The following is a 13391-nucleotide window of genomic DNA, read 5'->3' on the forward strand; positions in this document are numbered from 1 at the left end:
TCTCTCTGACAAATAAATAAATAAAATCTTAAAAAAAAAAAAAAAGAGAGAGGAAGAGGAAGACTGTGGAACGAATGATATATGTAGGCCTACAGCTATGCCAGGAAGCCCAGAAATGGAAGTGCTGGGGGTGGTGATGACTTTGTTAGGCTTGACGAAGTTGAAAGCCGAGCTACTCTGTTTTTTGGGTTTTTTTTTTTTGGGGGGGGGGTTCTTGGGCTCAGTTCAAGTCAGTCTTCGGTAAGCATGAGCCCTTTTTTTTTCCCTAAAAAACCTATTTTATTTATTTCTTTATTTCTTTATTTGTCAAATAGAGAGAGATTGTGCGCACAAGCAGGCAGAGTGGCAGAGAGAGAAGGCTTCCCGCTGAGCAAGGAGACCAATGCGGGGCTCAATCCCAGGACCCTGGGATCATGACCTGAGCCAAAGCCAGATGCTTCACCGACTGAGCCACCCATGTGTCCCAAGGAAGCTTAGCTATTCTTAAGTGCACAAGAAAGGTGGTTTCTGGATAAAGGAAAGCAGCACATGCAAAGGCCCTGAGGTGGCAAAGAGCTTAGCTAACTGGGAGGAGTGAAAGGACAGTGTCAGAGTATAGTGTTGGGGGCAGGGGAACGTTACTGATGAGCATTCAAACATTCTAAGATAGGGTGTAGGCACTGGTATTTTTTAAAACCCTGGGTTATGTGCCCAGGGTTAAGAACCACTGATTTAGACCAGTTTCCTCGTAATACTCATTTGGGGCCCACACTTGGAGAAACATCCTCTAGATGACTCTAGTGAGTAGCCAGGATTGAGAACTGCTCATCTATACTGAAGATGGGGAAGTGAAAGGCACAAAACCACGGCTTCTAAGTGTGATTGAAGAAAAGGCAAGCCCCTCTTGTCTACCTGGGGGGCTGGGGGTTGGGAGTAGCTCCCACAGGACAGACAAGGGAGAAGGTTAAGTAGCATTGGCTGGGTAAGAATCAATTCAGGTAGGAGCAGCAAAAGTGGAAACTGGAGGGGGCATTTATCTACAAAGCAGAGAAAGAAGGGCCAGGAACCAGGCACCCAGGGCAGGGCGGAGCAGGATAGGAAAAAGCAAAAGGAGGTGCCTGGGCGGATGGGCAGACTGCAGGTGTGGTTCCTGAGGCTCAACAACAGCCAGGTGTCACATACTAGTGATGGCCGCTCGGTATGTGTCCTTTAATTTACACCTTAGCCCTACTTCCCAAACGTGCAGGAGAAGGCTGAAATATGGGAGTATAGACCGTGGCACTGTGATGTGTCTGTGGTGGAGGGGGAGGGCAGTGGAGTAGGCTGAGCATGGGGTCTGTTATCTAGTTGACAGGATTAATGTCAAATGAAAAGACAGAAAGCCTTTGGCAGTTGCGAGACAATCAGTGAAATACAGGGGAGAGCTAAGGGGCGCAGGGCAGAGGCTAAGAGCTACACAGCACCCACTGCATACTGGGCCTGCCACGTCATTTCTTTTTCACTTAATAATGCAGGGCCTGGTAGGCCATGGGAAGTTTGGAGTTTCTTCTAAATGCACTGGGAACTCACTAAGGAGTTTTGAAGAGGGAAGTGAGGAGATGTAGTTAAGTCATCAAAACAAGTGCTAGGGGGGCACCTGGGTGGCTCAGTGGATTAAGCCTCTGCCTTCAGCTCAGGTCATGATCCCAGGGTCCTGGGATGGAGCCTCGCATCGGGCTCTCTGCTCGGCAGGGGACTGGCTTCTCCCTTCCCTCTGCCTGCCTGTCTACTTGTGATCTCTCTCTGTCAAATAAATAAATTAAATTTTAAAAAAAGTAAAAATAAAAAAAAAAGTGCTAGGCCTGTTCCATTTTATAGGCCAGGAAACTACAGGCTAGCCAGTCTAGGGTCACACACAGGGAGGAAGTGGCAGAATCCAGAGCGAAGATCAAACCTCTCTGATATGAATGGTGGCAAAATGTTAACAGGTGGTGAGTTAAGGGTATAGAGTGTTCACTGTATCCTTTTGACTTTTCTGTATGTTTGAAAGATTTTGTAATAAAAAGATGGAAGAAAGAATTAGGTCTAACACCAAAATTTAAACTCTTCTTTCCCACTCTGGCATGCTGTCACTAACCTAAGTGACCTTGAGTCCCTCATTGTCCCTTCTAAGCCGGAGTCTGCCTGTGGGAACAATGAGATTGAGTTAGATCACTAAGGTTCTCTGCCTAACGCTTGGTGATCCCACTCTGGCTGTGTGTAGCTGTTAATTATTAGGCTACACCAAGAGCCAGGTCATCCACGTGCCCGGTGGTCTGAAAGACCCAGTGGTTCTCCTGTAACAGGAGCCAGGATTGCAGTTGGTCACCTCTGGAAAGGTCGTCACTGAGGCTGCTCTGCCCACATTGCCAGCTGCTGTGTAAAAACTGCTGGATGTCCGTCGTCTCTGTCCGCTGGGGAGAAATCTCTCTCAAAAGGAAACACCTTCCCCTGCCAAGGCTTCGGGTGGGGCTAAAAAAACTGTTTATGACAACACTGAATCAGCACATTCATCAGGGTCAAGCTCATAGTCAGACGGAACTGGAAGAGGGCCCTGGTTGCAAAGAAAGCTCCAGCTGAGGCCTATTTGGTCTGAAAGGGAAGAGAACCAGAATGGAGATCGGCAGGGGAATAAAAGGCACCATGCTCAAATTAGGGGTTTCCTCTAATTCAGATTAGAGCCCCTCTAATTCAGATTAGAGCCCCACCCAAAGAACTAAATTTATGGACTTTGTCTCCCCAAGAGGTAATAAAGGTTCAAAACTGATTTTCAAAGTTGCAAAATGAATCCTGTGAAAACAGGCTCTTTGTAGGGAATGTCTAAACTGCTGAGGCTATATTGGCAAGGACATTGGGTTCTCCCAAAATATGTATGTTCGGGTTTGTTGGATTTCTGAGGGTGGGATGATCATGAATCTGACCCAGGGTGACATTTACATGCATAAAGAATCAACATCTTTTTTTCCTAACAGTGTTATTTTGTTGCCGGAATCCCCAGGGTTAAGATAAGATCCTGGGCTGGCCTCTGGAAGCACTGTGACTTCTTTCTTAGCCTCTGAAAATACGTGGCTGCTTCTCCCATCCAAGGTCAAATATACTGAGATTTCTTGTATTTCCCTGTAAGGAAATAACAGAAGAGTCATAGCTGTGAGGACCACAGTCAAGTGGGACCCAGTGACCTAAGCCTCCCTCCTCAGTTCTTCTTACCAAGATCACACTTATTTTTCACACAACATATATTTATTCAGAAAAAAAATTTGCAATAAATTATAATAAAAAAAGATGACACAAAATACAGAATACCACTAGCAGCTTTGCTTAGTGACCAAGACATTTCTGGGAAATATAAGAATTACAGAGTAAGAATCAGAAAACAGTGAAAGGGAAACTAATGCAATGTCACCATGTGGGTTCGAACCATTTCTTCCCTAAAACAATACAGATGCAGAGTTCTTCTCTACCAGCTGGATCTGAACTCCTTACTTCAGAGGAGCTATGAAATAAATAGCGCATTAGAGTTACTTAGGAATTAGAGGTTGGCTGCTGGAGTAGGCACAGTAGGGGAGCAGATTTCTTACACCTACTCTATTTCTGTCTCCCCTGCCTAGAGATTGTCTCAAACCCTTAATGCTGTATACATCCCAGGGCCAAAGCTGGAAAAACACAGAGTCGGTAAACAAATTTAGTGTGTTTGCCTCATGAACAAAGAGCTAGGATGCTGCAAACGGTCCCCACCAACCATAACCTTGATGACCCAAAGATCCGAGGTTGGCAATATACTAGACAATGTGCCCAGGACAGGCATTTCCCTGTCTTTGTGTTACAACCTTGCCCAAGCTTCTCCAATCTGCCTCTCCTATGATCACTTTCTGGCCTAGTGGAGATGAGAAAAGCATTCTGCTCACAATCTTCCATTCATGAAATTCTGACCTATCAGATCTGCAGCTATTTGGCACCAGGAACTTGACTCCTAGTTTCCTAACTCCAAATCAGGAAAGGGTTTAACCAGTATATCACAGGATACATACCTTTTCTTCCCCTACAGAACTCAACTTACGAGAGATGGGGGGAACTGAAGAAGCATTCAGCAGTGGTGTTTCCCCTGGCTCTCTCCTTCAGTGTGCTAAAAGAGTCAAGAGTCAATGCCCAAGACCAGACACAGAGCCCGTACATTAGGCTCCTTGGCTTTAATGTTAACAGTCAAGAATGAGCTGATTCAGGGTGGTTTTAATGAAAGACATCCAGGAAGAAGCCAACTGCATCAGGCAGTTCTGCAGTCAGTGGCTGGTAGCTGGTTTGCCAATCATCACAGAATAATTTAAGAAAAAATGCTGCCCCACAGAGCTTGAGTAAACGAAAAGCTCAGAGGGTTGTCTTGGGTGGGAGAGAAAGGGGCTTCGTTGGGCTCACTGCACAGTCTCTTTTATGTAACACTGGATAAGGAGCCATAGGGAGCTGGTCATAGAGCCCAGAGCCAACCCTGGTGAGGGAGGGGGCAACAGCTGACCCCCGGTATTTCAGGAAACCAGAGATGGGTTCTAAGGATTATTCGCTATACCCTGCTGGGAGAAGGAGCAGTATCGCCAGAGAGGCCCACCTGAGGTCCAGACTGCCTTTTTGACTGTGATGCAAGCATTGCTCTGGAGGTGGATTTCTAAGTGACGAATGGGTCCCCCAGACAACCAGTATTAGTTCTCATGTAAAATCTGATTAAGAACAGAAAGGGATGGTAGAAAGCAGGATCTGTCAAACACGAATATTTTCACTTCTGAAATGCTCAAAGTGCTTCCACTCTGACTGTGATTCTCTCACATCAATGGGATGTCATCTCTAGTAGTCCCTAAACTTCTGCTAGGAAGTGTGGTCTGGGACAAGAGAATATGGTTCCACTCAGTGCAGATCCATGAAAAGGCCAATGTTATAGACATATAGATGCCACTGTAGTAGAAATGCACAAATGCATGTCACAACCACACGTAGATGGTTAATTCACTGTTGGGGACATTCGAGGAGTCACTAGCTTCACTCAGACTTCCTTTGACGTAATAGAACTAGTGGAGTGGAGTGCATAGGGGTGATATGGGAGGGGGTCGGGCAAAAGTGCTTTAGACGAAGGACTGCAAACGAGTCTGAGCTACAGCACGTAGTGCTTGTAGACCTAGAACGGAAACATCTCAGAATCTAGGCCTAGGGCGCTAAGGACAATCATGATAGCTGGGCAGGAGGGCAACAAACACATCCCCAGGTAAAGGAGTGTAAATACAGATCTCTTTGCCTTATAAAGAGAGAACACAAAAACACCAAAATATGGTACCTTTGGCTTGGCAATATAAGTCTAAAAGTATTTTGCTGTGTAGGATATGGTAAGGGAGCGATTAGGCAACTCTCTTCCTCTTGCACTAGAAACAACCTTTCCATGCCAACAGGCTCAAAATTCTGCAACAGACCCTTCCTGTGGCATGACTTTTCAAATCATTCTGAAATACTTGGTGCCCCAAATCTTTCACCTCTAGAATCTCAGAGAGTACTAAGAGGAAAAGGCTTATTAGTCTTCATCGCTTTCAAGAAATCCCAGAAGGAACTGGATAGCACGTTGACGGTCACTTGGAGTCTGTCTTGCCATAAGATTGGGTGGAGGCCTTAGGAGAAGACTGGTGAAGAGAGTGGCTAGAGGGTGAGAGAAAGGAAAGGGGGAAAATCTTTGTTAGACACAACCGAAGCAAAGCCTCAGGGACGGGAACTGGGGGACCAGGGGATGAGGGCACCTGTGCCCACCCTCCTGCTCGTGTTGCTATTCTCATGAAGTACTCTTACCGATCATGTTTTCGCTGACGTTGTTGTATTTAGAGAATTTTAAGAGTTCTCGAAGGAATGCCATCAAGTAATGGAAAACATTTCTATGGCATCTTGGAAGCTGGGAAATCACCTGTTTTTAAAAAGAGGAGGGCGGACAGTGAGGAGAACAAGTGAAAGAAAGGAGTAAGAAGAGCTTTTAGCTGCCACAGTAGTTTATCATCCAGCCCATACAGGATCCCATTCATTTGTCACAACTCTCTTTTATTTCCTCATGACTACCAGAGTACCTGCCAAATGAAAACTTCCAAGTCAGAATGGTCATACTGTTTGGTCTCTGTACACTCAATGACCAGGCCACAGTCACATGTGTGATATGGTCATCACACATTCACACATATCCACCACCTCACAAGCAGGTTAGTATTAATCTGGTCTTTTCCTCAGACAAGTAGCCACAGCATCTGCCAAGCTCAATGGTTTTCTCTGTAATGTCATTTAGCATGGATGGGAGCTCCTCTTAATATTCACTGTTCTGATTGAATGGTATTCTCAGCCACTGTGCATCAAAATTATTTCAAGATTGAGGGGCGCCTGGATGGCTCAGTGGGTTAACCCTCTGCCTTTAGCTCAGGTCATGATTTCAGGGTCCTGGGATCGAGCCCCGTACTGGGCTCTCTGCTCAACGGGGAGCCTGCTTCCCCACCCTCCCGCCTGCCTCTCTGCCTGCTTGTGATCTCTCTCTCTCAAATAAATAAATAAATAAAAATATTTTAAAAAGTGGTGCCTGGGTGGCTCAGTGGGTTAAAGCCTCTGTCTTCGGCTCGGGCCATAATCCCAGGGTCCTGGGATTGAGGCCTGTGTTGGGCTCTCTGCTCAGTGGGGAGCCTGCTTCCTCCTCTCTCTCTCTCTGCCTGCCTCTCTGCCTACTTGTAGTCTCTGTCTGTCACATAAATGAATAAAATCTTTTAAAAAAATCTTTAAAAAATTATTTCAAGATTGAAAATAAACACCAAGAAGGGGCACCTGGCTGGCTCAGTCAGTGAAGCATGCGACTCTTGATCTTGGGGTTGTGGGTTCGAGCCCCACACTGGATGTAGACATTACTTTAAAAAATATTAAAGAAAATATTTTATTCATGTATTTGTCAGAGAGAAAGAGGGAACACAAGCAGGGAGAGCAGCAGGCAGAGGGAGAAGCAGGCTCCCTGCTGAACAGGGAGCCTGACACAGGACTTGATCCCAGGACCCTGGGATCATGACTGAGCTGAAGGCAGGCATTTAACCAACTGAGCCTTTTAGGTGTCCCTAAAAACAGAATCTTAAAAGAAAACAAAAACCACCATGGGGGCTCCGGGGTAGCTCAGCTGGTTACATGTATGCCTTCAGCTAAGGTCAAGATCTCAGGGTCTTGGGATCAAGCCCCATGGCAGGCTTACCACTCAGCAGGGAGTCTGCTTCTCTCTCCCCCTCTGCCCTGCCCCCTCGCTTGTACCCTCTCAAATAAATGAATAAAATCTTAAAAAAAAAAAAAAAACACCATGAAGACAAAAAGGAGAAAGGCTCACAAATGTCACAAATCCTTCCTGGTAACATCAGCCAGAACTCCATGTATGATCAGCTTCACCAATCCAATGCCAGAGAAGTATCTGACCCACTCAATAAGCCAACTAGAAAAGTATGGCAAATATAACGGGAAATAACACAACCTAAAATTTAAGAGTTCCAACTCTCAATGTTGGTGTCCTACCATGAGTGACAGATTCAAACCCATCCTACCATATCTAAAAATTGATTTCTCTATGGGGGTACTTGCCCCAGATATATCCTCAGAGCAGTAAAACTCACCTGTCGGCAGTTCTGGGGATCCTGAGCAGAGTCAAGGCATCGCTGATACAGCTCATAACAGATGACAGGCTCTGGCAGGGCTTCCAGGAAAATGAGCAGTGCTTCAGCCACGGAGTGATTACTGCCAGCTGGATGAACTTAAGTCAAGGGAAAGGGGCTCCAGGAAAAAGTCCACACAGAGACCCGATTTGCTTTCTTCCTCCAGCTCCCTCAGGGACGTTTCCTCCCTATTATTCAGGGCACACTGATCCTAATTGGGATTTGATATTTTATTGGTCCAGGTATGCTGCAGGTGAGCTGTTACAGAATTGACCAAAGACTCTTGGGAGGTTTGGCTCAACTTGAGTCAGGGGAATATGGCGTGCAGAATGACATTCATATTGGATCAGTCCTTGAAATTAGTCACCAATGTTTCCCATCCTCTTCCATGTCCTAGTGACAACACATGTGGTGGCAGGAGTGATCAAGGGCCTGAAGCAGAACAGTACCAGTGCTGTGGGTCCTATGTTCCATATTTATTAAAAATCATTGTTACCTACCCCTTGATTCCTTTCAGTAAGAGTCTGAGACAAGAGAGAAGTCAAAAGTTCCTGAAAGGAATTGAAAAACAACTGCAGAATCAATGATTACCTTATAGTAAAAGACAGTTACAAAGAAAGTAAAGATGGAAACACAAAGCTCAAATGCAGGTGGGAAGGAGAGTTTGGTCAAAAATTCTTCATCCTGCTTCCTAAGCCTTTGTCAAAAAGGATACGGATTGTCTCGGGAATGCTAGTATCCAGACAATCAATGATCTGCTGTAACTCTTCCTGCATTCCAGGGGTTTGGAACAGGTCCTCCTACCAGAGAGGTCACAATGAATGGAACAAGGCAAGATAATCGGCCCTAAGTTTCTGAAGACCACCCAGGGATCAAGAGAGTGGCAGGATGCAGATGGAAGGGTAATATGCACACTCCTGACTAGGAGCAGAGGTGTGATAATGGCATCTTTTCCACTTATCATCTGCATAATCCACATGAAATTTTGTTTCAAACAAGAAAATGATCTTCAAAGGTTTTAGCTTGTACTTGAGATGGAAGAGGACTAGATGCCTAGAGTGGGAGATGAGGTGTCCCCACTTCTAGCTTCCTGACAAGTAGAAGGCAGACTCCAAAGAGCTGAACCACATTCAGATACTGAGACTAGGGAATGCTAGGGCAGGGGTAAATGGCATGCCCATACCAAGCCTTGCCTTTGAGTTCTATTACTCTTTGGTAGGTAAGAAAACATTTTCCTTCAATTTAGTCCCAAGAAATTTCTCTATCTGGGGGGTTGGGTTGGAGGTAGCTAGCATTTTAGATAGGATTAAGAAAAGAAAACCAAATTAAAGAAATGGGCTTGAAGTTTGCTTTGGACTTTAAAATCTGCAATGCCTACATGAGACTGGAAGCAGGTCTTACAGACTGAGGTACACAGCGGTCCAGGGAAAAGTTTGTGTAGCCAGTAGACAGGCGTGCTTGGTTTGGGCCTGGCTCCACCATTACACTTAGCTGTGGTCTTAGTTGAATCACTTAGTTTGCAGGCTTCAAGTCTCATATCTGTAAATAAGGATACTTCCATCTGCCTAGATGACCCAATAGCGCTGCTCTGTGAATATAGCTTGGAAAAGTTACAAGCCCTATTCCGACATGAGATATTATCATTTCCTACCAGATTCACACACCTTCCAAAGTTGCAGGGCAGGCCCATAGTCACTTACCTGGTGACAGGCGTATTTGAATAAGTGATCTACCAGAAGCCAGATCTCCTTGGGGACCTGAAGGGGTCTCTCGCTGGCACCTTCATCCAAGGGAACCATCTGCAGAACGGATTTCTCCTAATAGATGAAAAAGGAGATTCAAAGAGGTCTCAGTAAAAACTTGTGTAACTTAATCTCCTTCATATTCTGCTTATGTAGGTACAATGTGATCTTGTTAAGATTTTTCATTTTTTTGCTTCCTGGGGACACCCCTGGTCAGAAGGCACTTGATACAGATTCCCACGTTAAAGGATTTCCTTCCTCTTCTAGATGCTTAACAGTGAAGCATTCCATTTGGGTTTATTATGTTCATCACATGGGCACTGGGTGCACTGTGTACTGTAAACCCTCTCAGGGGTGACACAAAGAATGAGCACTACAGCAGTACCGGCACAGCAGAGTGCCCAGGCTGCCCGAGACCTAGGGACTGTTCCAGCATGGCAGCCTATACAGTCCTCAGAGACGGCAAGTTTTTGTTGACTTTTAACCTCCGATTCTCTCAGGTCTTACCACAAATATTACAGTTTTCATTGCTGATTTAAATGAGGCTCTCTGGTCCTCAGAAATTAAAGACAATTCTCCACATTACACCTACATTCGTGAATATTTCAGGCTCAATGGAAGGTCTAATCTTAAGGCACTAAAACTCATAACCCTTAAGATCCAAAAATAGTAAACCAAATACAGCACACCAAGAGCCAGAAATACTGTGAACAGTTCAGGGTCTGAGTCCAGAAGTTATTCTTTACTAAAAACTCAGCAGAGATTTCTCAGGTCTGTGCCCTTTTTCACGTATCCTTCTACTTTCTTAGATTCTCCTGAAGGAATCTAAGAGAAAAACCCGAAAGTGACAACTAAATCTGAACTTGTAAATGGCTGGGGAAATAAACTCAATTATCTTATGTTTATATAGTCAAATAGAAATTACATAAAAAAGTGTCTGTGACAGATTAAAAGTCATATGAAAGCAGCCTTCAGAAAAATCCTAGTGGAGAAAATGGTGACCATTTTTTTTTGGATCTTCTCCCCCTTTCTCCAACTCTGGGGTAAGGTTATATATTGTGTACTTTCAAGTTTAGGAAACTCTGTACATTCTATCCCCAACCCCCAACCGCGTTGCCTTATGGGAAAAAAAAAAAGAAGTGTTTCACTACTTCCAGAGACTGTGTATACTAGAGCAGAGCTGAGGGCTCTGCTTAACATTATGTTCTTCAATAAGCACTGGTGACCTTTTAAAGCTGCTGTACCTTTCTAAGAGAATGAGGAATAGAAAAGAGCATGACAGTCCACTGCTGTTTAAAATCTAATTTCTTCACATTCATTTTGCTTCCTTTCTTTTTTTCCCTAGGATTCTATCACTTGATATTCATGTTCCATGTAGCTGCCAGAATTTCTACCAGCAGCTCATCCACTAACTTCTTTCCGGTTGCTAGTATTAAATCCAGGCAGACACATGGTGTCTGAACCAAAGCACTGTCCATAATGCGCTCTGCTCATTTTCTGAACCAAATGTAACACATGTATAGATTTAGCATATGCCTCCAAACTTACCACATATAAGTTATTCAGCACTGATTCATGTACTTTTTAAAAAATTCGACATCCAACTGACGCTTTTCTTGTACTAAGGCATTAAGGCAATACAAGGCAATTTCATCTCACTGTCTGAGATGAAAAGACATTATGGCCTGCTATTAACAAGGAAGGGCTGGAAAGCAGAACGGCCTCAATCCTTAGCAATTTAAAAAGGTTAATAAAATGTCAGTAGGTTATATACATCATTCACTATGCATTTTCAAACTCGTGTGATAATATAAAATGTCATATTTGTGTCTCTAAAGTCTAGAGAAAGATCATGCACAAGAAACAATACTTTCTCAAAAGTCCACAAATTATCCTGAATTCTCATTTTTAAAGGGAAATCAGGCACACTTTGTTTTCTTTCAATGAGACACATGTGGTGCCTGATAAGCCCACAGTTTGAAACCATAGTGCTAAAAACTAAGGCAGAAAACAGTACACCATCCCCATTATCAAAATGCATTAAACTCCACCAAATGGGGATATCACATTAGATACTATGTGACAGCGCTTTAAGAATGTTTTTTCAAGCCCATGTTTCTCTACCCGATAGGCCACATGGAGCCAGATACCCTCCAGCCTGAACAAGGGAGGTGGCCCAGCACTGTACGACTGCTTTACTAGCTTCCTTCACTAGGTATTCAGGAGACCTGGGTTCCAGTCCCCTCTGCCCCACATGTCAGGAACAAGCCCCTGATGTCAGGAACAGTAGGACTTCAGTGAGTGTTTCAACCTTCCTGGGCCTTGGTTGTCTTGTCTATTAGAATGGAGAGAACACCTTACCCATCCGAAGGCAGAGCACTAGACCAAATGATCCCTTATGATCTCGTGCAGCTTGAGGATTCTGTGCTGTTTCTTAACCATACACCTATGGATTCTTTTAGTAATTAACCATTATTGTCACTAACTCCAAACCATTCTTAACGCAACAGAAATCCAATTCTGGTTTTACTATCATTGGAAATGGAGGACAGCTAAGCAGTGCCCTCCTCCACCTCATGAACTTTCAGATATATCAAGGCAGCTCTTTAGTTACTTCTCATTTTAAACATACAAATCTGGAATTTGAGTCTTATTACTTTTATGTACTGGGTATCAATGGTTACCAGTGCAACAAAAGTCTTTTCTATGCTTCAGACGCACTTAAAGACAGCTGGGAGGACTTTGGTGGATTCTCATGGAGCCAGAGGACTCTGAAATGGGAAAGACTAGGGGCAAATTCTAGGGACAACAGTTAACTGTTAATCAAGCACAGGAAACACATAACCACCAATGGATTGCATTACCTTTTCTAGGAAGCTGTCTTCTTCCTGAGAGCAGAGCAGGAAAAGAAAGTCATTGACAGACAGAAAATTATTTGAATTAATTTACAGAATTAGAAACAGATCAGTATTATTAGAACTCACTAGCTTACTAGATACATACACTTTAAACATAAGCTGTAAATTTTTCAAATAAATCATTAGTGTTGAAAATGGAACATGTTCCCATATGTAAAAGTTCTGTATTATACATATTAAATTTTCATGCAGTTTATTGAGATTATTTCTCAAGAAACATACATGTGCAGTCCTAGACTTTTGTGTCCCTTGGCAGCTGCCACTGACCTGGCCAAATGCCCAGTGGTGGCTCCTTTCCACATGCTGCTTGGAGCCAGGCCCTGCTGCTACACAGTGCAGCTTCTTACCTCATCCTAATGCTACACGAAGGATGACTGTGAGTCCAACAGTGGCCATTCAGAGGGACACAATCGGCTTCTCTCCTATCTACTGCCATTCCTCTCACCTTCGTTGGTCCCCTAAGCAGTATTCCACACTCTTTTCCCTAGCTCCGGACCTACTCCCCTCTTCAAAGGACCCGAGAATCCCCAAATATGGAGGCCCATCTGAATTGTAAACTTATTTCATTTCAGACTTTGTGGACCAGAAGACCCATCATTAACCCCTATTATGTTTTCTTATAATGTATAAGACAAAAAAGAAACAAAGGAAAGGGAAGAAGGCACCTTTTTAATGGTCTCTGTCTTTTTGTGCTCTTATTACAATCCAGTAACCAGCACTACAACAATAACTACTGCCTCCATTTAGTGGGCACTGCCTAACGTGCTCGTGTACAGTGTCATTTAGTCTGCACAGTGTGCAAAGTAGGTACTATTTCCATTTTATAGATGAGTAGGCTGAGGCTCTGAGAGGTTCAATTATTGCCCAAGGTCATACTACTAGGTATTAAGTGGCAGTATCAGGATTAGAACTCAGGTCTGATGGACTCCATAATCATTACCACCACGGTCTCCTACACAACTCAGAAAGTACAATTTGGCTGCTTCCTGGGCAGAGAGGCAGGGGAAAGCTGTGAAAAAGACAGTGAGAAACAAAGCCCCATGGTTAGCGGAGAG

General features: G+C 44.1%; 1 protein-coding gene across 3 annotated transcripts in view; it reads right to left on the bottom strand.

The window, feature by feature from the left end:
• Window positions 1-3221: 3221 nt before the first annotated feature.
• Window positions 3222-13391, bottom strand: part of OCRL (OCRL inositol polyphosphate-5-phosphatase) — a 53083-nt gene continuing 42913 nt past the window's right edge. For 2 of the 3 annotated variants that reach the window (XM_059384706.1, XM_059384704.1), the window contains exons 19-24: window positions 12283-12306; window positions 9377-9493; window positions 8392-8476; window positions 7638-7765; window positions 5812-5923; window positions 3222-5664 (exon numbers count right to left, since the gene is read on the bottom strand). In XM_059384706.1, the coding sequence (XP_059240689.1) occupies window positions 5543-5664; window positions 5812-5923; window positions 7638-7765; window positions 8392-8476; window positions 9377-9493; window positions 12283-12306 (588 nt within the window). In that variant the 3' untranslated portion in view covers window positions 3222-5542. The remainder of the gene's footprint in view (window positions 5665-5811; window positions 5924-7637; window positions 7766-8391; window positions 8477-9376; window positions 9494-12282; window positions 12307-13391) is intronic. The other variant, XM_059384705.1, reaches the window with a different exon arrangement.

This window comes from Mustela nigripes, chromosome X (genome assembly GCF_022355385.1).
Source record: "Mustela nigripes isolate SB6536 chromosome X, MUSNIG.SB6536, whole genome shotgun sequence".
NCBI classification, from domain to species: Eukaryota; Metazoa; Chordata; class Mammalia; order Carnivora; family Mustelidae; genus Mustela; species Mustela nigripes.